At 48.8% G+C, this 26697-nt stretch overlaps 1 protein-coding gene across 1 annotated transcript in view; it reads right to left on the bottom strand.

Moving 5' to 3' along the window:
• Positions 1-12015: 12015 nt before the first annotated feature.
• The window catches only part of LOC134526212 (tyrosine-protein kinase ZAP-70), a 29381-nt gene continuing 14699 nt past the window's right edge, over positions 12016-26697 (bottom strand). The window contains exons 2-13 of the mRNA XM_063357856.1: positions 22795-23251; positions 21292-21452; positions 20501-20639; positions 18843-18921; positions 18063-18103; positions 16807-16855; positions 16030-16210; positions 15134-15340; positions 14677-14869; positions 13902-14042; positions 13259-13371; positions 12016-12901 (exon numbers count right to left, since the gene is read on the bottom strand). Of these exons, the coding sequence (XP_063213926.1) occupies positions 12778-12901; positions 13259-13371; positions 13902-14042; positions 14677-14869; positions 15134-15340; positions 16030-16210; positions 16807-16855; positions 18063-18103; positions 18843-18921; positions 20501-20639; positions 21292-21452; positions 22795-23196 (1830 nt within the window). The 5' untranslated portion in view covers positions 23197-23251 and the 3' untranslated portion in view covers positions 12016-12777. The remainder of the gene's footprint in view (positions 12902-13258; positions 13372-13901; positions 14043-14676; positions 14870-15133; positions 15341-16029; positions 16211-16806; positions 16856-18062; positions 18104-18842; positions 18922-20500; positions 20640-21291; positions 21453-22794; positions 23252-26697) is intronic.

The raw sequence follows: 26697 nt of genomic DNA, 5'->3' as shown, positions 1-26697 counted from the left end.
AAGCAGATTGTTAGTTATGAAAAGAGATACCATTTTTAGGGAAATGTATAGTGAACAGGGATTAGCCCATCACATCAGGTTGTAAAAGCAGGCAGCGTTTTTCTAGCTGGTCACCTACATTTCATATTTTTAGACATCAGGTAATTTCATCCTATGGCTTCTCTGTCGCAGTCTGTTGTGCATTGTGAGCATGAAAAAAACTGAGAAGTGTTTTGTTCAAACCATGTTTTCCAGAGAGATGTATGTTTTCATCAAATGGAAGTTTTCCACAGCAAAAATCAATTTTCTTTTATTTCTTCTCCCTCTCCCCAGCAGTTTTCAGCTTGGACAATCAAAACATTGCAGCCAAAAGATCCCCAAATAGTTTTTACTTTTCAGACATGTACTTTTAAGAATGACTCCAAAGGTTGCAAAGAAAAACTTCTCAAAAAATCCAAAAACCTTTTTCTGTTGTCAAAATCATTGCCAGGAACAGGAAATTTATAAACAGCTCTAAATACATAGTCATGGGACTGCCAGTCTTTTTGCTGCAAGGACAACATCTGCCCAGCTTCCCTGGGGGCTCTTTTGGGGCTCCCAGACAGGCTGTTCCTCTCTGTTTGTCTTCCTAAGTCAAGGTAGAGCTGAGCACACTTAGTGCTGGTACCAGAATAGCAGGAAACCTGCAAATGTCTCACCTTTCCTGGTGAGATGCTGTATCTGAACCTCATCTTCAAAACCTCACCTCGCCCATGTACCCACATGAGCAACCACAGAGTGTTCCTCCTTTGCTCTCAAGACCGTGGCCTCACCTCCCTTCTGGCTTCTTTGCACTTTTCCCCTGAACCCCAGCAAACAAATCACTGCTTTGCCACCACCTTTATTCCAGCTGAGCTGGGCTTTACCTGTATGGATATTTTACTGACTTCAAGAGGAATTACTTGCATGCTGGCAACAGAGAGGGGAGTAGAAGGTGCCACAACAGCATTTTTAGGGGATAGCTGCCTTCAGTGGTCATTCACCCCAGCTACCAAGAAGGACAGACCCTGTCTATAGCTCCCCATCCCATTCTGCTAATTACTGCAGGGACTTAACAGAGAGACACTAGACATTTTAGCCTAAATGAAGTAAAAACCCTCAAATAAGAGTAGTAAGTTCTGGAACTCGCAGCCACGTGAGATAAGGAAACTCAGTCAGAACTGGAGAAAGATGGATGGCAATTTGGATTTGGACTGCAAGGATGATAACACCGCTCTGTTCTTGGCCGTTTTTGGCATTGGGATGGATTTTGCTTCTACCACTGCAGTCCTGCGCGTTTGGTGAAAGACTTTGGCTGGGCTCATCCCCGGGAAATAGTTAGCCTGAGGGGCTGGAAACCTCCTTGGTCTCTTCTGTCGTGCCTGAGCCATTGTTTAAGAGTTGGCAGGAGCTTCTGGTATTAAAACACTCTGACATCTCCAGTGTCAGCGCTGTCACTCTGGGACCAGGGTGTGCAGGCATTTTACCATTTCGTTGCTAGGTTAAAGGACGATACCATTCAAACAACTCAAGATGGAATGGGGGCAGCACAAGAGGCATGTGGTTTTCTGACTGCAGCAGGCAGCTCTTGGAGTGAGGCAGAGCAGAGGGAAGATTTTTCCCTGGATTATTCATACCCACAGGATACCCAAAGAGTCCCGTTCGCCATTTCCCAGCAGAGAGGATTTTGTGGACTTGGTGAGACAAGAGTGAAGCTTGCAAACTAGAGGGAGAGGAACTGTAGCTGCTTCATATGGGGGCTGTGTGACAAACCCAAGCTTGATCAGAAAGATTGCACTCTTCCTTTTCTTATTCTCTTCTTCCATCCCCCCTGTACCTGTCCTCACCTTCATGGCTTTCACAGGTGCAGACCACACTTTCTGCTCAGCAGAAATGCACTCATTACTCTATGCTCCGGTAGTAACCTGAGGCTGAACTGAGAATCTACTCCTTTCGTGTACAGATATCTACTGAGATAGAGTCACGATCTCAAAAACCTGCTTAAGGGTAAATGTTTAAAGGAACAGATACTTTAAGATCTTCTTGATGTGGGAGCCGAGGCCCGAAGTTTCATTTATGGTTCTGCAATTCTCCCCTTGAAGTCAAAGCATGAAATTATAGCATCCCATCTAAATAAATTAGCATTTCTGTGTCATGGAATCACAGAATCATGGAATTTTTCGGAGTTGGAAGGGACATCCAGAGATCATCTAGTCCAAATCCCCTGCTAAAGCAGGATTGCCTAGAGCACATTACTCAGGGCTGCATCCAGGCGGGTCTTGAAAGTCTCCAGAGAAGGGGACTCCACAACCTCCCTGGGTAGCCTGTTCCAGTGCTCTGTCACCCTCGCCGTAAAGAAGTTTTTTCTCATATTTGATCATTACCAAAATTTGTAGATGTGCGTGCTCATGCTGACATGGAGTAGGAATTTCGTTGTGTGCTTTATGGCCAGCAAAAATGAGAACCATCAGAATGGCTGCATGGAGAAAGATCAAAGATCCTAGGCAAGGGAGTTTGATGATAAACATCCAAACATCAGTATTTGTGACACTTCTTACTAGGGGAAAATAAAGGCAGGCATTCGCTGTAGTAGCTCTATATATGTGGGATATACATATACTTCAAAACTGGACAAATGAGACTAAACAAGAATGGGGCAGGGAAAAAACCACAGACAGAAGAAGCAGTTATTCAGGGTCGCATACCAGGATTAAAACAACTGCAGAGTAAACCAGTCTTTGACTTCCTTTTCTCTCTAATAGCAAAGGCTAGATTTTCAAAGGAAGCCAACTGCCAAAATGAAATTCATAAACTTTTTGTTCGTGACAAAGAAAACTTGTGAGTGTGGGTGGAGAGCTGTTCTGCAAACCTTTTCCCTGTGTTTGTGGCTGAGAGCGTTGCTATTCCGAAAACTGGCCCCATCTGTGTAGGAGGTAGTGTACAAAAAGCTGGCCCCGAGCACTTCCAATAAGACAGCTTTATGGGAGAAAGGATGCTGCTGTGGGGAAGGTAGAAACCTGGCATGTAGTAATTTCGTTGTGATCTAAATCAAGTAACTTGGTCTCTGTTTGACTTAGTTCCTGGCTTACGATTGTTTGATCGACCCGATTTCTCAGAATCTCTACCTGCTGCCTTGCGTATTTAGATTAATGAAACTACAATAAAAATAAAAACAATAAGCTTGTAGGCAGTAAGTATACTGGTTCTGTTCCTTGAGAAATACAGCTCCCACAGCCCGATGTTCGGGCACATACACAGTACAGTACTGGAGCCTATAAAAGAAGAATCTGGGTGGATAAGAGGATTTTTTTATGGTTACTTTGTGGGTTTTTTAAAATGAAAATCATATAAATACTATTCCAAACCAGTGATATCTCCCCATGGTTCACTTAAATCTTTCCTGCACTTCTCATTCAAATAGCCTATCGAAATTCTTGATTATTTTTCTACATTGCTGGGATGTTAGTGCTACAACACAGGAGCCAAATTCTGCTTCCACTTGCAGCAAAAAAGAATTAAGATCTGGTCAACATTTTGAGCTAATTGGAAAGTGGGGACCTGAACCTGGAGCTCTGACTGCTCTCTCAGCACAGTGGGTGACTGCGTGAATATCCCTGATGTAAGTTCACAAGTAAGTGCCAGCATTTGTCCACTTCTGAACTGGGATTTGTATCATTCAGCAATTCTTTTAAATGCTAAGCAGCTGAGTTTACCCTCTTGTATATTTTACTGCCACATCACCAATGATTGTATTTGAAATATACTGCCCCATTCCGTGGAGCGTATCAATAAACAGGAAACACAGACTTATTACTTGCATCAGGGCAGTCTACTAATCAGTTCATGCAGCTCGATAAAGTATCTAGGGTTTTAAAATACAAATAGGATGTGGAAGGGAAGGGTATGTATGGGGAAACAAATAGGCTTTCTCATAAAAATTAAATCACAGGCACCGGGGAGAGCCCCGGAGTTCACATCCACTATAGTTACAAGGTGGAAAGGACTAGAGGTTTCCACTTTGGGTGGATTTTAACTAGTCTGTAAACAGTGCAAACAAAGTATCATCTTTGTTATTGTGTACCTGAAAACACAGACCTGCCCATGAGTGTCCTTGTGTTTGTGTGTGTATAGGCGCACGCACAAAACCTTCTCTACACCTGCCAGGGCATAAACATGCCTGACGAGTTCTGCACATGCACGAAGTACCACAGAGATGTTATTCTGCAGTTCGAAGGGTCAAAACCAAAGTGCAGAAAGGGAAAATGAAGATTAGACTTGTTCTGACTCTAAGTCATATTGTCCTTTGGAAAGTGTTCAAGAGGAACATTTACATCCTCCTTCCATTGACTCGCTGGGAAGAATGACCTCCAGAAATTCCCATCACTTAATTCCCTCTTCATTTGAACTCTACCTATGAAATCTGTTTTCCCTTACATGGGCATTCTAGAGTCTGGGATTGTGCTAAGGCATCCTGATCCCAGTGACAGAGGGAGAGCTGCGGAAGCTGTGTCCTTCTCCATCAGCATGAGCTCCCGTTTCCATCTTGTCGAGCTGGCTTTCTCCGTCCTCTTCTGGGCTCTGACCCTGCGTGGAGGAAGGCAAAATAGGTGGGGTATGGAAAGCAAATGGTGCCGCTTTGGCGAGCATGGCCTTTGCTTGCTCTACTGCCAGCATACACAGAAGCAAGGTCCAAAATCCCCAGTGAAATCACAGTGAAAAGTGCAGGAGTTCTTGATTAGGGGAAGCCACAATCAAGTAGGGTAATTGATTTAGAAAACCTAATTAAGAAAACCTAGAGGGCAGAATTTTGTTCATTTCTAAAGTCACATTAAAGGAGACAAAAGAGATGATTTTACATGAAATGGAGGATTAAAGATGGCAAAGTAGAATTTAATATCACCTTTCAAATGTGCTTCCTATTGCCCATACTTGCCTCAGAATATAATCTGAAATTTTCACTGTCACAGTGTCTTAATCCTAAATGCTAAATTCCTCTCTGTAGATTATTCCGAGTTTTTTGTATTCTATCGCAAAAAGACTTCCTTACCTCCCCCTTTCTGTTTCTGAGCCCATGTAATTATTTCTGCTCCTAGTTAGTAACTTCTCTGACCATTCTTCACCTTCGCTGTATCTTTGCAGCTCCTCCCAGTGTAAATTTATTTGTGATTTTTCCGAATACACCAAAACAGCACTGGAGGTGTTAAAACAGGCTGCCCTAAATATCAAGTCTTAGGCTTCCATACAGTTTCTTTCTCTTTGCTGATTCTTTGCTGCTTTACATTTGGGAAAAAGAATGCTGTACTAGGTGAACTATACCGTGATTCAATATCTGTCTTCTCTTCCTCTGTCTGTTTTTTAACCCATTTACAGTCCATAAAACACTTTTTCCATCCTTGTTTCTGTTCATATCAGTCGAAGCAGGAACACACAAAACATCCGCTTTCCCCTTTTCCACTGATTGTATGATATGGTTTATCTTTTATTAATCATTGCAATTTTTTCCATATCGGTACTTTTCATTTGCTTTGTTAAAGTCTTTGATTATCTACTGGTTAAATTTTCTATTAAAATGGCTGGAGCAAGACAGCGTATTTTGTAATTCCCTTATTTATTGCCACAAAGGTCTTGCGGGGTTTTGTTTTTTTTTGAATGTACAGCTTGCATAGGTGTGAAAAAGATCACTTTATCGTTTTCAGCATAGCATCTGTGTAATATAAGCACCGGCACAGAAGTGGGACTAAAATGTCCGGTATGTGAAACCTTGACACCGTGTAGCCGTGCACACATTTGGAAGCACACTGGTGAAAACTGTAACATAACCAAATAGTGACGCTGTTGCAAATATTGCACTTAAACCTGGTGTCAGAGTTGATAAAGGACCAAGTTTGTGATCGGCCAGTTTGTTTATTAATCTTTGCTCTAGAGGAGAAAGCAACACTGGTGCTTCTCAGTCTGGAAATTAGAGCCTGCCCTTGCTGGTGTTTCCCATGTGGGTACTTGCTGTGCTTCTCACTCGCAAACAGAACCCTTCCTTTCTGTGAGATTTGCTACAGTAGAACATACTGCCTTAAAACTGCAAATGAGTAGGGCATTGCCATGTGACAATGCAGCACATTCACAAAGGATTAGGGTAACTGTGGATTTCTGGAAAGCACTGCTCTGGAGAACAAAAAAGGCAGAGAGATACCTAAGAGGCAGAGATGGATGTCCACGTACTTCTCCATGCCTAGATGGGATTTCCTATTTGCTTTAAGTCCAAGGCTCTTGACAGTTTCTCATTCCAGCCTGTTTCCCTAAATTCACTGACGCGTGGCCAAAATCGATTTCTTAAGTTTGTGCAGGATGACACGGTACGCTGATGCTGTAGGTCTGGGGAGGGAGCTGCTTCTCCGTCGCCTGTTACACCACATCCCTATTTACATCATGCCAAAGGATGTGGCAACTGCTACATCTCTGACACGACCGTGCTTTACACCCACATTATACTCATTTGCCCCGGGAGTAAATGACTTGAGTTGGATGGAAATTTTCCTATAGAAGAGTTTTCCATCCGAAAGTGCTGATTAGACTGAATTGAAATGTTCCGTGGAAAGGTTTTGATTCCGTCAAAGCTTTCAGTGGAAACAAAGCAAGCCTTGGCCAGGCTGTCTGATGGGCGAGCCTGCCTCCGCTCCTGCCAACTCACCCATCTGCCTTCATGTCCCTGGACTTTCTGGCTCTGTGGCTACAAGCTTTCCCGGCTGGCTGGCTCATGGAGGCCAAGACACCAGTTTCACAGCTCTGCCCCTGGATGGGGACAGCTCTGTGACCAGATACTCTCTGACTCACAGAGTTGGACATTTTATTTTTAAAGTTTCTTTTGATTCCTTCGTCATGATTTTTCATCCCACTGAAATTGTCCGTGTTTTATTTTGCCATTCAGTTCAGAGTTATTGTTATTGTAGTTGTCAGTAGGGCATGTCCTAGGTGGTGTCCGTTCATCCGTGTAGGCAACATGATTTCCAGCTCCAGGAGCAAGCTCTAAAAATAAAGCGGGGGGTGTGCGTGTGATTTTTAAGACATTTCACCTTGCCTGCTCACAACTGCCACCTACAGTATGTCCCCTGGTGCTTTGGTCCCTTCTGTCCTTCCTGCATAACCCCGCTCCATACTTCTGCTTTGTTGTCAGTGGAAGTTCAGACGTGCACAGCGGGGTTGGTGCTTCTCATCCTGAGGGGGAGAAATATTTGAACCTCACCACAATGCTGGCAAGTCTTTAGGATGCTTTGGGAGGAGCACAGCCAAGCTCTGAATGACGGGAGCATTTGGAAGGACAGAAAACAACCCATTGATTAGTTTATTGGAAGAATGGTGTGAGTAATAGCAGTAGTGCAGCTGCTGGGCCTGCAGCGGGTGGTTTCGTTCCGGAGAAGCAATTGCTGCACAGCCCCGCACAAGCTGAGGTCCCTCGAGGACCGAGGTGCAGAGGGACTCTGCTGGAGGGTAGGACCTTACAGGGGATGCGCTCAGGCTTTGATCTGCGATGGGAAGCACATATGAAGAGCCCTCCGGCCCACGAAGGCCAGAACACACGTTCCTTCAGCCGCAGCAGCGCTCCCTGCGGCTGCGCTTTGCCGGTGGAAGGAAACTGCTCTCATTTCTCCGCCAGCTCCATCGTCCTTCCCGGGGACTGCTGCCCTCACTGGCCTCTGCACAGCTGGGATGTGCTGAACGTACCTACAGAGAGTGTCCGGACAACCCTATATTTTACCCTCTTTCAACATTTCTGATCAAATGCCATTCTAGGTTTTAAAGATTCTTTCTGGTGCTGTTTTTTCTTTTGCTGCCCAGACAATGTAGCAGACAGCCTAATGCCCCAGCCAGGCTACAAAAGAAGAAAAGCAGTCCCTTTACAGCAACAGCAACAACAAACTGGTTGGTTACTTAATAGATTAATTTAATAGTAAAATATATTTACTGAAGGAGTTGGATATTTAACCTTTCAACACGCAGTTACTCAGGACTGTGATTTCTTTTCTCGGTGAGAGGCTGCTTCACAAGTGGAAGCACGGGCTGGAGGTCACAGACAGGGAGGGCCCGGGAGCTGAAGAAACAGGGAGGATGGGACGTAAGGGGACCTCAGATCAAGACCCAAATCACTGTCTACCTGCAAGTCCTCCAGGCTTTATGAACAAGGCTCTGAAATGGCCATCTTACCAGAGCAGAGGGCTTGAAGAGGCAGTGGGAACACCAGCCACCGTACCCTGATCTGCCTGTGTGCAAATGCAAAGCAACATCTTGCATCGAGTAAGGCTGAGCGCTTAAGGCCACAAAAACCGACACAGGGCGGTTAGGGACAAAAATAGCCTCTCTTCGTGACATGGTGTGTATCTGATGCCTCTCTGCGCCTCCTTGCTCCCTGCAGGGCCTGACTCCGGCTGGTCGGGTGGGCAGAGTCCCGGTGCCTGTCCTCACACCGCAGGTATGCTCCTGTCCTCAGATGGGATCATTTGAGGTGGGAAGAGATGAGCAATGCTGAATTCCCACTGCTCCCCAACAGCCTCTCAGCCAGTATGAGCACCTCTCTTATTTTCCAAGATTTCTGTTGCTGATCAAAAAAACCACTTGTGAAGTCATGTTTACAGTTTCCTCTGCCAGCACAGAGATTTCCATCTGCCAGGCAAAACCAAGGTAACATTGAAAAAACTAGAGACAAAAGAAGAAAAGGTCTGTTGGCTCAGTCCAAGTCTCACCTGCTCTACCAGATTTCTTGGTGGCAAAATAAGTCATTTCATCCTGCTGTGAAAAGAGAGTTTCTGTTCCTCAGGACTCGGATACCTGTTAACACCTAAACCAGCCCCATCACTTGCACTTCTCTTGTCCGTGAAGAACATCTAATTTTGCACCTTACAGTGCCTAGCACATCTTTTTTTCTTCACGTGCAATGGGTTGATGGTAAAAGCCTCTACAATAAGACTTGGCTATTTCTGGGCCACTGCTGAGTGAGTATATCGATGTATGTGATGGCACTCGTTGTGGTGGGGCATCATTTAGCTTGTTCAGCTTCTCTGAATCATGAAGGCCTTTGAACAGAAAAAGAAGACATCATCTGGAGAAGTAAGCATGAAAACAGGCAAAGGTGGATGGGAGCTTTTCTTCCAGGCCCCTGTGCAACCACTGACAAGTCATATCCTTCCCTTGTCTCACTTCCCCCTGCTGTAATTAGAAACAAGCTGATCTCTCTTGGAGGGAGAGAAAGGGGCAGTGCAGATTCACATGATTTTTATGAAGAAATCTGTGATTTCGAGGTGTCTTTTATCAGGGCAGGACCAAAGCATTCTGTGACTTCATGGTTGCCAGACATTCCATAACAAGGGTGACAAGGGTGAGGAGGTCTGTGCCCTGCCCTTGCAGTGTCTCCAAGTTGCCAACAGCCGGAGCCGTCCAGCAGGACAGAGATCTTGACAATGCAAAGCTGCCCTTTGCCCAGCCAGGGAGCAGATCTGGGTGCTGCAGTAGCTCATGGCAGCAGGGGCTGCCGTGGAGCATCCAGTGCTCTTCCCTCAGGCTGGTCCCCTCTCTCTGCCTAGCGCGTCTAGTTCTGCCTTCTTTGCTATATGGAAATACCAAAGGCCCGGAAAGCAACCAAAACTGAGCAGCTTCACTGCTGACGTGGCTCATGGGAGAGGGGACAGCCCACCAGCAGGACCTCCCTGGCAGCACCCAGCCATGCCCTGAGGAACCTCACAGGCAGCACTTCTTGGGGAGAGAGGGGAAAATATCCAATGCTAGCTTTGAAAATATACTTTTGCATTAGTTCGGTAAATTACTTTGGGGTATGATACAAAGGTCAGTGAGCACAGAGCTGTGTTAGTCACGTAGTTGTTGTGCTACTGAACAAAATGAAAGTGCCTAGATAGCTGAAAGAGATAGAAGGGTCAGTTTGTGCTTGTGATATCGCAGTGCAATTGATAAATAGGCATGTACTGGTGATAAGATAGGCTTATTGGTGATAAGATAGGTTGGAATGTGATAGATCTGCACTGGTGATATGACGGAGTGTTACATAGTGTTGATCAGACATGATTACCAATACTTTATCGTGTCTCGCATTATCACTGCGGGTGCTTAGTTAGAAGATGAAGTTCATCTTTCTTCCTTGCAAGATGGAGAGTTGCAAGAATCAAAAGAACTTTAAGGATTCATGTAAAATAGAGGAAAATGGAGCAAAGGAGAGAAGCAGAGGTCAGCAAGAAAAGAGAAGATCTGGGAAGTTTAGGGGAGAGCAGAAGCAGCCATAGAGCACTGAGCTCTGAGTCTGTGCTCACTACACCCTGTGCCTTTATCTTATCAGTGACACAGCTCTTGCTTGAACACCCAGTGCCTCTGGGACCAGTCAGCGAAAGGACTGAAAGGTCCAGCAAAGTGTTTCAATATTTGGACCTGCCAGCAGGGAGCAAGGAGAGAGGACAGAGCTGAATATATCCATGCTGTGGATGGGGAAGAAGAGAGGCTGTCCCGGCCTGCATGGCCATTGCACTGAGGGACCCAGAGATGTGTCTTACTGAGGTGGCTGAGCCCCTTCTGTGGTTGCAGACTGGAGATGCCCAGGAGGGAGGCAGTGCCTGAAGTCAAAGGAAGTTCCCCCCCGGGGGTGGCTGTCAGACTTCGCACATGCCAAAAGCAGGACTCGCAGAGATGCATGAGTCACAGACTCTTGAGACTTTGGGTCCTGGTTTTCTCACTCCCTTTTTCCCCCACAGCAACTCACGACATTTTGAGATGCTCTTGGAACTGCCGGAGCAACATCCACAGCCTAGATGGCTTTCCAGAGGAGAAACCCCTGCCCCTTATTCTTGTGGCATGATCTCGAGGGATTTCCATTCTGTCTGTCGGGGTGTGTGCACACACACTCCCTTGACATTGTCTCCAACTAAACCAGAAGCTCCTCTGGGGTTATGACTTCTCTCGTACTTTCCTTCCTCATTTGAAATAATCCCAGCAACCAGTTAGATGAAAATTTAATATGACAAATCATTTCAAAACAGAAAATGGATTTGTTTTGAAAGAAAAGCCTAAACAAAATGTCTTGGCAGTGGTTTTCAAGCAAAAAGCACATCAAACCTTCTCTTTTCCAGCAAAATATATGCTTTCTTTGGGAGGAAAACATGACACAGGAGATGATAAATTTTTTCCTGTCTGCCACTAACTCACTGAACAAACAGGAACGAGCTACTTTCTCCTCTGATACCTCTATTTTCCCCTCTACTGGTAGGGATAATATGGACGTAGTTCTCAACCATACAAGACAAGCTCACGGGACTGAGAGAGAGAAGATGCTTTGGTGCATAAATAGTTGGTATCACTGGAGTCTGCAGTCTAAACAAGGAGAGGAGAAGACTTGTTTTTCATCAGACCGAGGTTCTCCGAGTGCTTGAACAGGCTGTACCGAGAGGCTAATTTAGGCCCAATACCTGAATGCTCCCCAGGAACCGTTATCTTCAGATCAAATCCACCTCCCATTAAGGTTTTAAATAAGGGCTGTGCCCTGGCCTGGGCTGTAGCTGTTTATTTTACCTCCAGGACAAGGTACTCTGTGTGAGCTACTGCGTGGCTCGCACTGCTTTCGGGGTACCAGATGATGGTGAGAGATAAGCTTTTCTATTCACTGTATCTCAGGGCTCTGATCTTCTGCTTCCCCCACTTCCCCAGCCTTCACAGCCACTCTGCTCTCTGCAACAGCGCAGACCACAGTCCCCCCAGCACAGGTAATCCACGGCATCCGGGGGCAAGAGTGGGTCAGTACAAGCCTTAATAGGTGAGCTCAGCTGAGCGGCTGTATATGCCATTCGCTGCAAGAAAGCTGCCAGAAAGCTCCAGCTCTGCAGTGAAGCCAGGCCAAGGGTGACCAGGTTGGTGACTCTGCAGGGTTATGGAGAGCATCAAGGAAGGAAACCCTGGCCTAGTGGACGGAAATCACAATTATTTTCTTGTCAGCTTGAAGCAGTTGCAAATATTTGTGATAGTTCAATAGCCTGAGCCATAGGTATGTTAAAAAATATAGAATAGTTTATTTACAGGGTGACCAATTTTCAGGCCTGGAAAGCAAAATGCTCATTTCAGTAGCACAGAGGGGCCAGATGGGATCCAGGAGGTGAGCAATGGGTCCTGGGAGGTTAGTTGTTTCAGGAGCCATAACCAGCTTGGAGGGCTGTGGCAGTGCAGGGCAGGGGGTGTACCCCAGGCTCTGTGCTGAATAGACACGTGGCAGTGTCCCGGGGCCAGGGTGCGTGGAGGACAAAGCGGTGGCACCGTGCAGATCTGCCCGCCTGCTCCTCCCCGGCTCTGCTGGGAGCGAGCAGCACACCCGCTGCTTCTTGCCCTAAGCCAAGGGGAAGGGGACTTGATGGCTCCGACTCCTGTGTCACACCCCATGCAAATCCCCCCAGAAACGTGTACTTGATGGTTTCCTGTGAAATAATCGTTTTTTAAGGGATCTGGAAAAATCCATGTCTGCTGGAGCCAACACAGTTCATCCTTAGTGAGCCTGGTAGACCTTAAGCTCTGAGGTCCTGGGATAGCTTTGGAAGTGGGTAAGAAGGAACTATAACACTGTCTGTACTGTCCTGTGCCGGGTCAGGCTGGAGATGTAAATCATGGATGTCTCTTTGGAGACACAGCTGAGTGCCCTTTGGAACTGCTTGAGAAATAAAACCAGTGTATAAGAGATTAAAACAAAAATTCACAGTCTTTCCAGGTCCCGTGCAGGAAGGGTGTGTGTTCAGGAGCAGAGAAGGAAACTCAGGGAAGAGTTGCTTTTGACTTGTCCTCTGTCTCTGGCCCGTTTTCTGTCTTGGTAGCAATACTGTAGTAGTAGGAGCGGATTATGGTTTCCACAGAAGAAAATCCTGGACGCTCTTCCCATCTGCAAGGGCAGAAAGTTACAAATAGATTCAACAGAAAGGACAAAAGTGGACTGATGCAACAAGAAGATACCAAGCACAGGAGAACCTGGGGAAGAACAGCAGCCTGTTTGTACCAGGGCTTAGGAGGGCAGCGGAAACTTTTCTGGGATGAAGAGGGGCAAAGACACAGGGCTGGTACAGGCAAATGGAGGGACATGGTAAAGAAGATAGAGAAATAGGTGCATCATTCATCATGGACTGGGGAATGAGACCAAGGCAGGAGACACCATTTGCTTTGTGTTGCCACCATCCAGACAACGTGTGCGGTTCTGATGGACCTGCCGCCCAGGAAAGGGTTGAGACAGTAAAAGCCTTACCTGTAGGTCCAGCATTGCTGCATGAGGGCGTACATCTCTGCCGGGCAATCCGTGGGGCAGTCCATGCGCTTCCCTTGCTCTATGAAGCTGATGACCTCTGGGCCTTTCATTTTCTAGGATAGGATCAAGTGGTAAAATGCTTTAATGTTTTTTCGAGCTGGCAACAGGATTAGAAGAGACAGATTAGAGCTGGGCTTTGGATCCATGCACTATGCATCCCATACAGTCACTGTTTTCAACATCGGCACCCGGGGTCTCCCGCTGTGGCCAGCCCAGCCTGCAGCCCCCATCCCAGAGCAGTGGCTGAGCAACTCATTTTTCAGCTCTGCAAGTGAGCAGAAGGATCAAAGAGACGATCTGCTTTGATTCAAACCCAGATTAATTCATTTTGTTTTCTCTTTCTTCTCCCTTAAACGAACACAAAGCTGCAGGATCCAAACAATCTAATTTGTGCCTTTTGTAAAGTGGAAGTGAGCCCGCCTCCTTTTCCCCTCTGTTCAACAGTGGGAAGAGCACCCACTCGAGGAAATAGAAATTGTATTCTCAGTGTGTGTCCGCCTGTTACAGGAGATAGGAGACTGTGCTCCTAGAGCAGGAGACTAGACTGTGGCATCCATCTGTGATGGACCCAGCTCTGCCTCACCTTGTACGGTTTCTGCCCGTAGCTGAAGGCCTCCCACATGGTCACGCCGTAGCTCCATACATCACTCTTGCTGGAGAACTTGTGATAGAGGATGCACTCGGGGGCATACCATTTCAAGGGCCACTTCCCCGCTGTCCTGGCCTGTAGCAAAGCAAAGAGGAATATTTCCACTGAGACACAGATTGCTCTGAGCTAAACTGGAATTCTGCTTTGCTAAATGTTTGTGTCATATTCAATCCCACGCTGATGGGAAAAAAAACCCTTGCCCTGGTCTGGGAGCTCAAGGCCCTGAGCCCTAAGCCCTGAGCCCCAAGCCCTGGCCCAAGCCCAGGCCCTGCTGTCGTGCTGGCCCTGCTCAGCCATCCCTGGGTGCAGAACACTGTTCTGCGGTGCCACCCCCCTCCCACAGCCCAGCCTTGGGGCTTGGTGTGGTCATGCACTGGTGCACACTGCTGGGAAGATGAGCCCTGGCTCGCTCTTCATCACCTTCTTTCCCCTGCTCTCTGCTCTGGCTCCTCTCCTGGCTCCTCTCTCCTGTCATCCCACTGCACCACATCCCCCTCGCTGCCTCTGCATCCATCTGAATTTTCTCCTTGCCACGCGGAGCTTTGCAAAGCGCCTTTTAATGTCACAGCAGTGAGACCAGCCAGAGCGTGATGCGGCCGTGGAGCAGGGCTCCTGGGAAGAGTCCAGACGCCCTGATTCGGGGGTCTCAGCCCCCCAGTTAGGCAGGCTCCTGATAGCTATCTGGATCCTTCACTGTGCTTACACATACCTTGTAGTAGCTGTCATCAGCTCCAAGAGCCTTGGAGAGTCCAAAGTCACTGATCTTGGCATAATGCTGGTTGACCAACAGGACATTTCTGGCTGCCAGGTCCCTGTGGACAAAGTTTTTTTCCTCCAAGTACTTCATCCCCATGGATACTTGGTGCATGAGCTCCACAATATTGCTGACTGTAATCTCGTCTCTGGGGAAGATGAAGGACAATGCAGTAATAAAGGACTTGCTATTAGTCTGTACACCATGGTCCCCTCCAAGTTTTTTAGCTCCAAGGGAGAATAAACATGGACATCTCTGCTCCAGAAGCATCAGTCCTTATTATATCACATGAAAAGACATCTCTTTCTGTTGTTATCACCTTCCCTCCACCCACAAAGCCAGGCTCCCCTGGCAGCAGAGAGTTTGATGACAACTGCAGAAATCAGCCAGCCATGTTTTATTCAGTACTCACTTCTTGGAAGCCAAGAATTTGTTGAGGGGCCCTCCAGAAGCCATCTCCATCACGAGCATCAGGGACTCGGCCTCACAGACCCCAATCATGCGGACTATGTAGGGGTTGTCCAGCTGATGCATGATCTGGGCTTCCTTCATCATTTCGTCCTTCACTGTTCTCTCGTTGTTGCTCTTCAGCACCTTTATGGCCACATCAATCTGCTTCCTGCACAGGGTGCAAGAGGAGCACACATGGGATGAATGAAACAGCAGCTGGACTCATGTATCACAGTCAGGAATGCAAACCAATCCTCACATGATACTGTTTGGTCTCTAAACCGCACTCTCAGAAGCCTGTTTTGGTGGAGCCCTTTGCAACGCTGGTATCCCGGGCCTGCTAGAAGGCCAAAGAGAAAAGGATCACCTCACGCTTATAAGCATAGGCCAGTATTTGCCATCTGTAGATCTGAAGGCACATCACCCCGCACACTGAGATCTGCAACATCATTGCCATTTTCCAAGGGGGAAACTCAGGCACAAAGTGCGGAAGGGCCATCTTTGTAGACTCATAGACAGCCAGCAACAGAGGCAAGGATCGCACATGTCCTCAGTCTCACTCCTTCACCCTGACATGGACAAAGATGACCTCAGAAGCATGGAGTTGCTCTTCTGAGCCTTCAGAAGTGGCAGTCCTATGCCCAGGAGTGTGCAGTGCAGATTACACTCAGGACAATGAGGCTGTCACTGAAAGTCTGTGGAAAGTCATCACTGACCTTCCAGAGTATCTCTTATACCTCCACCCCATTATCACTTTAGGGTCCATCTAGCTAGAAACAGCATAGCTGGGGACACCTCTGAGCTCAGCCTGGAGCACCCTCCTCCTGTTTCCTCAGCATCCTTCAGGGCGACACTCACTTTCTCATTTTGTAGACTCCTTTCTTGACGCAGCCAAAGTTTCCTGCCCCCAGTTCCATTTCATCAATCATCAGGTGGTCCCTCTTCAGGAAAAGCTTCTTATCCTTCAGTTCCTCAGGGTCACTGTATGGGCTCTCGTAGACACTGGTGTCCATGGGCAGCAGGCGCGACTTTCCTGCACCTTCCCGAGAGATAGAGGTTTTTATAGATGTAAACAACATATCCTTCGCCATCCCTCTTTCCCTCACTGGTTAGGAAGGTTTTCTCTAGACTCTTGGGCAATTCTCCTTCAAGCAGCAGCATTCAAGCCTCCCTCCTGGGCATCTCCCTCCTTTTCACAACCCATGGCCTCTCCTAGTTACAGCTGCTGAAGGAGCCAGGATGGGGAGAGGCGTCTGAGCATTCCCACTCCATATTATCCGACCCTGCAGGACCTGGGCATGTGCATGACTTCACCCCACTGAAACGTAACTGAATACACCGAGATGTAGTAGGCAGGATGGAAGATGGGGAATAGGACAGGGCTTGATGTACTGGGTACGATGGGGAATGGCACGGGGTTTGATTTATTGGGTGCCAGGTGTGGGCAAACAGTTTTGCGAGAATCTTGTCTCCGGGCCCTGAAATGAGTGGGATGCTCCTGGGTAAGGGGCTTTGTAGCACAGCTCTTTGACCAGAAAGTGATACAGATGTGACAGGGAACTCCCCATGGTTCCTGTGGCATCCCCAGGTCCTGTCTCCTCTTGTTAGGAGGAGAGGGCTTTCAAAGATGCTCACCTACAGGCTCTGGTGTGTATCCATCTGCATTGAGAGGCCCAAGGTTTCTCTGGAAAAGAAACAGGGATAAAGTGGATAATGCACCAGGGGAAACTGCTTCAGTTTGAGATGGGAGAGGAGAGGGACGGCGAGACTCTGCAGTGCACAGAGCCCCGCTGGTGACTCCCTCTAAAATGCCCTGAGCTGGGCACAAGAGACTGGCATGGTATGGAGCCAACCTTTCCCTTCCAGTCCCGGCTGGCAGGTACCCTGACTGCAGCCGCACAGCAGGGATCAGACCCTGGGGGGATTCACTGCCGTGGAGCCCAAATGCAGGATCGCCCTCCAGTAACCCAGCCCGTGGGCTGTGCTGGGTGAGGTGCTGAGGGCTCAGGGTTTACCCAAGCAGTGAGGGGCACGCACACAGGGCTGCATTTTGTTCTCTGTCCCCTCTGCTTTCCCCATCCCAAAGAGACAAGTCTCCTGCAGCAGGAGGGGTCATCCCAGCCAAGTCTCTGCAGCTTGTTTTGAGGCAGGGAGGGAAGGGAAGCCAGGAGGCAGCTCAGCTTGTGGCTGGCACACCTACCTGCTCGAAGGGTGGCCCCCAGGAGCACACACCGCCACTGTATACAGCCACTGGCCCAAAAGCAGACAGCGACAAAGCGGTACAGCACACATTTGTCCAGCACAGCTTTGAACACCAGTGCTGCTCGCAGTAGAGTCACTGCGACATGGAAGCCCACCACAGATTGTGACAGCTCTCTGAGATGGGCGAACGCTCAGGCCTTTATTTCGCCTCCGCTGGGCTCTGGGATGGGCTGCCGGTATAGCCCAAACTGGCTGGTTTCAACACTGCTCGGCACTCGGGGCGGTGACTGAGCACAGACGTACCCCGAGGCCAGGGACACAGAGGGAGCACAAAGACATGGCTGGTGGCCAGCGGCCAGCAGCAAGGCTGAGCGTTCCCAGAATCCGACCGCATCTTCCTCGCTCCTGCCTGGCATGAGGGCAGGGGGGAGAGGGCTCCCTGAGGACAGGCCCACATGTTGCAAGGAGCACAGTATGAATGGAAACCATTTTCAGCTCTAATGGTAGCTGTGCCCAGCTATTTCTTGTCCCCATCCAAGCTGGAAAGGGGAAGACTTTGCAGCTGGGCTTAATATATTCCATTTGAGTTATTGCCTTTTAGAGAAGAACAGAGTTTGATCAGCAAGCTTGAAATGCAATAACATTAAACCACTGAGGTACCAATAAAACAGACCATCCTCGGAACTTACACTCACGGAGGGGTGGGTTGGTGGAACCGGTGCTGCAGACGCTGTGAATCAGGAGAGAGAAGGTGTTATTAAGAATCTGCCTGTGCCCCAAGCGGGATCAGAGCATCCTTGAAGAACTGTGTGGATGCCTGGGTCTGACCCCAGACTCACCCGCCAAAGGCTGGTTTCCACAGCCTTAGCCAAAAAAGGTGTGGCAACATGCCTGGATGTGGGTGTTGTTCCCGGAGCAGCCCTTGGGAGGTGCACACCCACTGGAGCACCCTACAGTTTCCATCAGTCCTAGAGCAGGGACAGGCTGAGCTGTACCCCAGAGTCCCCTGCCCGGGAGAGCGGGGATCCCATGGGCAGGCTCTGAAGTGACATTTTTGATACTTGGGCCAGGACAAAGTGACCCGTGGTTTTGAGCGTTCAGCTCAAGGGACCCACCAGGAGCCAGTCTTGCAGGACGTGTTGTTTCCTGCTGTCTAAAAAGCAGGTAATTTTTCAGAAGCCATCTGTTTGGCACTAGAAGTTCCCTAATCCATTTGGAGCACTGATTCCCCCATCTGCTCCCACCTTTGGGACGCCCTAGGCCAGGCCTGGAGAGCGGCCTTTTTCAGCAGACAACATGGCATGAGACTTGCCCAGTTTGCCAGAGGAGCAGAGACATCATCGTTCCCTCACCACCAGGGTCTGAGCAAGGTCGGACACGGTAAAGGAATCTTGGGCTGGTGCTGCTCAAACTGGCCCCACTGGGTGGTAAAGCGAGGCCAGGGATGGCACTGGGAGACGTCGGCTCACCTGGCATGTTGGGGTTGGGGCAGGTTTCCCTCAGGTAGAAAATCAGCCCATCCGGTTTGAGTTTTAGGTACTCCACCAACTGGGAAAGGAATTGGAAGAAAAAGCGACTGTTGAGAGGAGAAAATAATCCTTTTTTTTTTGTTGGTTTTTTTTTTGCAGGCAACTTGTGTGGCTTATGGTAATGATTTCTCTAAGATTTATGGCAGACGGGGACTTGACCATTTCTTTCTCTCCTCTCCTATCCATGCACTCAGGGATCTCCTAGAGCATGTGCTTGCATACCTGGATATCTGCCAGAGCTGGGAAGAACTTGGGAAGTCAGATAAGGACCGAAGAAAGACTAAAGGAAAATCTCCAGTAGGAGAGCTGGGTAGGGCATTTTCAGTGTAATGTTATTGTTGTCCCAGCCAGAAAGGGTTTTTAAGTCGTGTTGTGTTCGATAAAGCGTGAGAGAAACGTTTTGCTTTCCCAGAGGAATCCTGGGCTTAGCCCTGTGAATCCCAGGCAGTTTTTCACTGCAGCAACCCCTGGTTCAAGCACAGTGGGGACTTGACTCTGGCTGGAGACGACCAGCCCAGCCCCTGGCCACCAGACTGCAAGGGAGACCAGGCTTTCTCCTCTCCCCCTGTCTGGCTCGTATTTCATCTGCAATTGGGAGTCTGGCGTGGTTCTGTTTCCATAAAAATGCCCCAAAGCCTTTGTTTTCAATCAAATTCAGAGTGAAAACAGTTCTGGGAATTTGAAAAATTCAGGAAAACAGAGTTACTGTCCCCCAGACAGCCCTTCCCAGGAGGAAGCACTGCTATCCGTCCCCTGGAGCAGGCCCGAGGTGTGTGCCACGGGGCAGAGCCGGGCTCCGGGGAGAACATGCGACTCCCCAGCAGTGCCAAGAGCTGCCAGGCCATGTGTCACATTCCCTAAAAACCCTGCCCCAGCCTCAGGAGGACTGCCGGGACCTTACAGCCCTCTCCACTTCCCAAAGCCCCTGACTCTCAGGGGTGATAGGATGTGTCTCCCAGCAGTTGGATCTTCAGTCATGTAAAGATTTTGGCAACTGGCTCAAGACTTCTGGCCTCCCTTACTCTTTGCACAGAAGTCAGTCACTTGGAAAATGAAGTGGCAATCTGCACGCAACAGTTATGCCACTCCAGGAGCAGCGTGGGGGACACATGGGAGGGAGGGACAGCCTGGGACGAGCAATCTCATCGGGGCTTGCTGCAGGAAGAGGTCCGAGGTGTGCGCTGTGGCTGCACGTCTGCTGATGGGGTGCAAGTGTAATTAATATAACCATCTCAATTACCCTGGCTTAAAGCTAGAAATTAAAAGCGCTAATCCTCTTGTTTCCTTGGAGAGGCACCACACTGGTGTAAGCCATGAAGGCAAAGGTAGAGGCACCACTATTTCAGAGCTGCAGCGATATCCCAGACTTAGCTCTGTTTCTCTAGGAGTGCACAGAAATGAATGCAATGAGCGGACAGACAGCCAGACCCAGGGAATGTAAGGGTTTTCTGGAAGGGTTACAAAGACCCATGTGCAGTCTTAAAGCCTTTGAAGCTCCACATGGCCTTTCCTGTCCCTCAAGGCATGGGCAGCTCTTACAAGGGAAAGTGCCTTCGCTTTGTTAGGACACTGGTGGTCAGCATCCCGCGGTACCGTACCTGCCAGAGCGTGTCGAACTTGGTCCCCTCGGGGATGGAGTACTTGCCGGACTTGTCCTGATCTATCCGATAGTGATACACTGTTTTGCCGTAGACGAGGGAGAGGGCGTAGGTACCATTCTCCTTCCTTTCTCTCAGCCTGGTAGGAAGGAGAAAAATTAAAAGCAGCTCTAGGTTTTGACCTGCAAATTATCATGGCTGCAGCGGTGGTGGGTCGCTGGGTGGGCACTTGGTCAGGTGTCCCTGCACCCCACTGTTGGAAACGCCACCTTCCTGACACCCCTCTGCCGAGGCTGAGGAGGGACCCTTTACCTTCAGTCTCTTGCCCCTCTCCTCCACCCTCTCCAGCTAATTCGCTCTTTCCCTAACTCATACAGGAGATAATTAAATGGAGGCCTGTCTCCCCTGGGCAGAGATGAAGAGCAAATGCTTTCTCATGTATTTTATTGGCCATACATTGTCTACGTGTCAGTGTTAAATGTCTTCACCCATTGAACCCTATATCTCATATGATCTGGTGCGTTAACAAGCATACTTCCTAGAGATATCTGAACAGGAGAAACAAATAAAGCTCAAGATTGGCTCTTCATGGAAGTCAGACACTTTGGACAGTAACAGTTTTGAGGTGTCAGATCCTGTCTTTGAAAGATCTGTAACTGCAGTCTGACCATATTCAGCTAAACCTGCTCTCAGGAACTGCCACAGGAAACATGTAACTACAGGGTCGTGGAGGTGGGGAAATGGTGAAAAGCCCGGGGATCACAGCATCTGCCAGGGTTTTGCATACTCACAGGAATTTCCCATCAGGTTGTGCCCCTGAGTAGAGCCTCCGTTCAGCTTCATCCCGGGCGATGCTGCCATGGTACCAGGGCATCCTCTCGTGGGCCGTGGTGGCAATGAGCTTCTCCACCTGCGGAGCCTGGCTTATGATGGCCTGTTCCAGTGCATCACCCTGGAAAAGAATGAGAAATGAGACCTCCTGCCACTCTGCTGCATTGCCGCGTGGCTTCTGCACAGTTGATTTTGCACCCTTTTGGGCAGAAGACACAGGAAACTTGGAAGGCCTCAAAATTGAAGTGCCTGTGGCCTTAATCATGCCTTTAGCAATAGTGGGTTGAATTCTGTGCTGCTGCAAAGCAGAATTCCGTGCTTGTTTAAAGTGGTCCCAACCCTCGAACCCAGCTGAAGTCCATTGACTTGCTGGTGAGGGAAGAGAGAAGGCATCACATTTGTATGGGGGATCTCGACATCAGTCTCGCAGGGCCTCACATTCCTGGGACTGCAGGATTTCTTTCTGGTCCCTCTGCCTTCCTGGCTGCTCGCTGTCCCCAGGCACTACAACCCGCAGAGCAGTGTAGTCTGGGAACCATGTGGGAGACCCTCAATTAATTTTACTGGCCCCACAGGTTTTATAACCAACTGTAGTTTTTCGCTTGCCAGTAGGTGGCAATGTCCTTTGTGTTATCGACCCGTGTCCGCACATCAGCTTCATGGAGAAACCCTACGGATACCTCATTCTGACAAGCACCACTGGCCTAAAATAGGCCAAATTTAGAGATCTTTCGTAGAAAGGCTCCGTAAGGAGAATGCCTGAGCCACCTTTCTGCGAGGACTTGGAAGTGTCTGAGCAGACACTCTTGAGGTGACAGCAGGCAGAAGGAAATTAATTACGTGGCTGCCAGTGTGACCATTTACAGAGTTTGGCCTTATACATATAATACATATATTCCAGTCTGCAATAAAATGCAGGAACCTGTCTGTAGCTATTTCTAAATTTAAATAACAGACAGACCTGATCCACTAACCGATACCTCTGTCTCATAGGCAAAACCTCTGCTGACTTCAAAGAGTGAGGAAAACCTGAGCAAGAATTTAAGCCTGGTTTCATTACATCTTCAGCACGATGTCATGGAGACAGACACCTCACGTGGAGCGCGATGGCCTGACTGCAGCAAGTGTCCCATGTGCTGCAGGGGGGAAATGGTACATGGGGAAGTGCTCACAAAGCGGGCAGAGAGCTACAACGCCCTGCAGAGCAGATGCAGCACGAGCTGTTCAGAGGAAGGGTATGAAGGCTTGAGAAGATGTTTAGACCTGTTTCGGAAGAAGAAACTGGAAAAGTGAGAGATTTAAGACCGCTCTTAGTGCCAGCAGCTTCCAAGGACAAGGACCTTGCTTTACCGTGCTGTAGGAGGGGGACAACAACGACAGAGGAGGTCAGGGCAGCAAGCGGCAGCAAGCCCCCGGGGAGCACTCCTTGCACAGTCCCACACATCTTCGGCAATGGCCCGTACCTCTAGTTTCCACGTCTGCCGGACATATTCGCGCACCATATTGTCCCTCATGCTGTCGAAGACGCCGGGCTGGGGCTCCACACCACTGGGGCGGTTGCAGGGCTTGCGGAGGGTGCAGCAGAGCCCGTCGGCATCCTTGGAGTAAAACTCGCAGAGCTCCTCCGGCCCACAGTGTGCTTTGCCCCCCGCAATGGCGTAGGTACCGTTCATCTGGCGCTCGATGGCGTAATGGTAAAACTGCAGGTTGCAGACCATGGAGAGGACGTACCCCCCCAGGCTGCGCAGGCATTGCCGCAGCAGGAACAGGCCATCCGACATGCCCGCCAGCTTCAGGTACTCCTCCGCTTCTGACCTGGCAATGCTGCCGTAGTAAAAGGGCAGGTGAGCAGCAGCATCTGGCATCTCTGCACGCTTACAGGGACTGCTTGGGTCGGCTCACGCGCTGCTGGTGCTCGATCTGGAAGAGAGAAACAAAATTCTTCACTGACACATAATTTTGCAAAAATGTTAACTGGAATTCAGGCTGGTCTGCCTAGAAGTTCTTCAGCCCTCAGCTGACTATCTGTAGGGTCGCTTCAAACAGCACATGGAGAGTAGCAGTGGGTGCATTCATATCCCCAGCCAGAGAATCCCACGGTGATTCCTCTGTCCCGCCCTGAATGCAGATAGAAAGTGTAAGTAAAAATCCATCTGATCTTGATTTAAAAATTTCAAGCAATACAGAATGCACCCAATCCTAGAGCGAATTGTTCCAGTGGTTAATTACGTTCACTATTAAAAATGTGCTTCTTACATCCATACCAAAGTTTTTAGCTTTCACTTCCTACCATTTTCTCTCCAGCCCTGTTCACAATAAAAGGAAATTCTTTTGCCTCTCTGAATAAATTTGGTTTTCCATGTGGGTCTATAAGGTCAAAATCTTAAATGGAATAAGATTAAAACATGAGATGGAAATTAAGTGTCTAAAAAACATTTAAATACACAATGGCACCAAACACAGCAAAGGAAGATAAAGATAAACCCAAGTGCTTCTGGGCAGACATTAACCATCAGTTGGCAGAACAAGAAGAAACCTTCCTCTAATTGTCTCTTGAAAAATTTATGGTTTTTTTCCCACAATACCTGACTCTGGCTGGTTTCTGAATTTGGCCGATACTCCGATCCTGTTTGGCAGTTCCTATTTCTACATGGCGCACATGCTCCAGAGAAGGCCGGAGCTCAGACGTGGCCAGCCATCACCACGAAGTGAGTTTAATCCCACTGTCTCTGTCGAGCTGCAACGTGCGAGAGTTACTGAATCCCCCTGCTCAGAACAGCCTAAAACCAGAAACGAACCTACCGTCGTGCTGCTGCAGCACCAGCTTGCGGTGGGTATCCAATGAGAAATGGCACTTCCTTAACTGAGTCACTGCAGAACCCGTTCTGCCAAAGAGCTATCGGTCTTGTATCGAATCATCTAAAATCCCACCCACAACCAGAAGCCAGTTTTCGGTGATTAATGGAAATGCTATCATATTCGAAGGGTCTTATTTGTTCCCTGGAGCCTGATCTGTGATTTTGTCATTGCGCAGATGCTGAGCCCAAAAAAGATCAGAGTGTTTGTCTCCATCCGCATTTCCCGCAAATGCGTCACTCGCGTTCTGAATCAAGAAAACAGAGTGAGAGAGTTGGGGTTGTTCAGTCTGGAGAAAAGAAGCCTCCAAGGAGACCTTATAGTGGCCCACCAGTATCTTAAGGGGGCCTACAAGAAAGCTGGGGAGGGACTTTTTAGGATGTCAGGTAATGGTAGGACTAGAGGGAATGGATTAAAACTAGAGATGGGTCGATTCAGACTGGACATTAGGAAGAAGTTCTTCACGATGAGGGTGGTGAGACACTGGAACAGGTTGCCCAGAGAGGTGGTGGAAGCCCCCCGTGAAAGTTTTTAAGGCCAGGCTGGACGGGGCTCTGAGCAACCTGGTATAGTGGGAGGTGTCCCTGCCCATGGCAGGGGGGTTGGAACTAGATGGTCTTTAAGGTCCCTTCCAACCCTAACAAGTCTATGATCCAATGAAACACCAGCTCTTTGGCTGGCACACTGGGTATTTGCCCTGATTCTTCCCAACGTAACTCTCATTTCTGAGCATGATGGGAGAAGTCATTGCCCGATGAGTTGGGCCCACTGCGCTATTCCAGAAGTGGCCTCTGCTGGCAGGCAGTGGCTGGGGCTGTGCCTGGGTTGGTGGTCGGCCCTGCTCTGTCTCACCCAGCTTGCCACAGCCCACTCAGCAGCAGAACGACAGGGCGGCCTCCTGCCAGCCTCGGGAATGCTGGAGCTGGGAAGGGATTGGCTGGATATGTGCTTTGTATGGGCAGGAACGGGAGAGGGGTCAGGAGGAGACCGCTCAGCAGAAACCATTCCGCTGTGTGCACCCTGCTCTGCTCAGCCTGCGGCAGCTCTCCACAGGGAGCTGGATTTATGGCAACCAGACCTTTCTCTATCTGTTCATTTGCTGTCTTCATTAAGCCCAGAATTAACCCCCTGATGAGAACAGGAAGGGAGAGCAGGCTCCGCCGAGGCAGGAAACCACAACAGGAAGCCATCAGTGGCGTTTGCAGCTTGGGTGCGGGACCAGCGTAAACCGTATCAGGCGCAGCACAAACAAGCCAGAGTTGTGAAGCCCCTTTCATCAAATGAAGCAAAGTGGGGTCTTGGCAGACTTGCCAGCCTGGGACACAGAAGGCAAATGAAAACACCCCGTAGATCAAACCCTAACTGGAAGCAGTGCTTGGGACCAAAGCAAACCTCCTAACCCTTTGATGCTTCCAGGCATCGAGGCGTCCCAGACACCAGACAGGAGAATCCCCCAGGTTCAGCTCCTGGGACGAGACAACTGCCAGGTCTTCCCGAGCTCAGCCTGGTCCCAGGGGAGGGCAGGTCCCAGGAAAGTGGGTTGAAGGATGTGAGGAGCAAGGATTGCAGCTCTTGGTTTTAGCTGCAGAGTCAAGCTCATGAGTCATGTTCACGAGTCAAGGAAGAGGAAGTGCTGAGTGGGCAGTGGAAGGTCAATGGCTTTCTTCACGTGCTACTAATTTCCACCAGCTACCTGGGATAAACAGCGATTAGGTACAAGGACGCTGCACCCAAACATATTGATTCCCTTTTCTGGAAAGTCCAGGATCAGAACATCACACGTTTGACAATTGCTCAGGCAGGTGAAAATGAGACAGCAGAAGCCATTGATCACCAGTGAGCTCACAGGAAGTTTCCAGCTGCCTACACAGGTGGTTATGTTACAAACAGACTGGTTTTCCTCTCCAAGCACAGCGCTGCGAGTCAAGAAAGCCTCAGGGAGACGTGAGAGTGAACCCAGGGATCAGAGGTTGGTTCAGGCTACACCACCCATTTCATACAAGCCTTGCTGACGCAAATGAACCCTATTAGAAAATTACCCTTAACAGAAAAATCTTCTAAGTCCCCAGCTGTGAAGGAAAGTCACCCTCTGAAGTCTGAGAGCAGATTTGCACGGGATGATTTATAGCCCCTCTAAAGCTTTTTCTTTAAAAAAGTTTGTCCTACCATCCTGGCTCTTTCCATCGCCCGTACACCAGCCCAGGGTCTTCTGGGCAGAGCTCAGCTCCTCTTCCAAACTACAGCTCTGGTCCTTAGCGCTGCCTCTGGGTGGACCTGAGCAGCCCTGACACAACCTCAACAGACCTGCACTAACCTCACACAACTTTGGTTTCTTGCGCTGTAAAATGCAGATGAAAATGAGAACCAAATTCATGGGTTGCTTTTAGGAAAATAACAAACTAGTGCCTGGAAGAAGCTGTGCAAGGGACCCTCCACCGCTATTAAAGTCATGTAACAGGACCTGATTTTTCCAGCATCTGCTTTGTCTCTGTCCCTTGGGCTGCAGTGAC

Source organism: Chroicocephalus ridibundus, chromosome 22 (assembly GCF_963924245.1).
Source record: "Chroicocephalus ridibundus chromosome 22, bChrRid1.1, whole genome shotgun sequence".
Lineage (NCBI taxonomy): Eukaryota > Metazoa > Chordata > Aves > Charadriiformes > Laridae > Chroicocephalus > Chroicocephalus ridibundus.
This window is presented reverse-complemented; position numbering and strand designations above follow the sequence as displayed.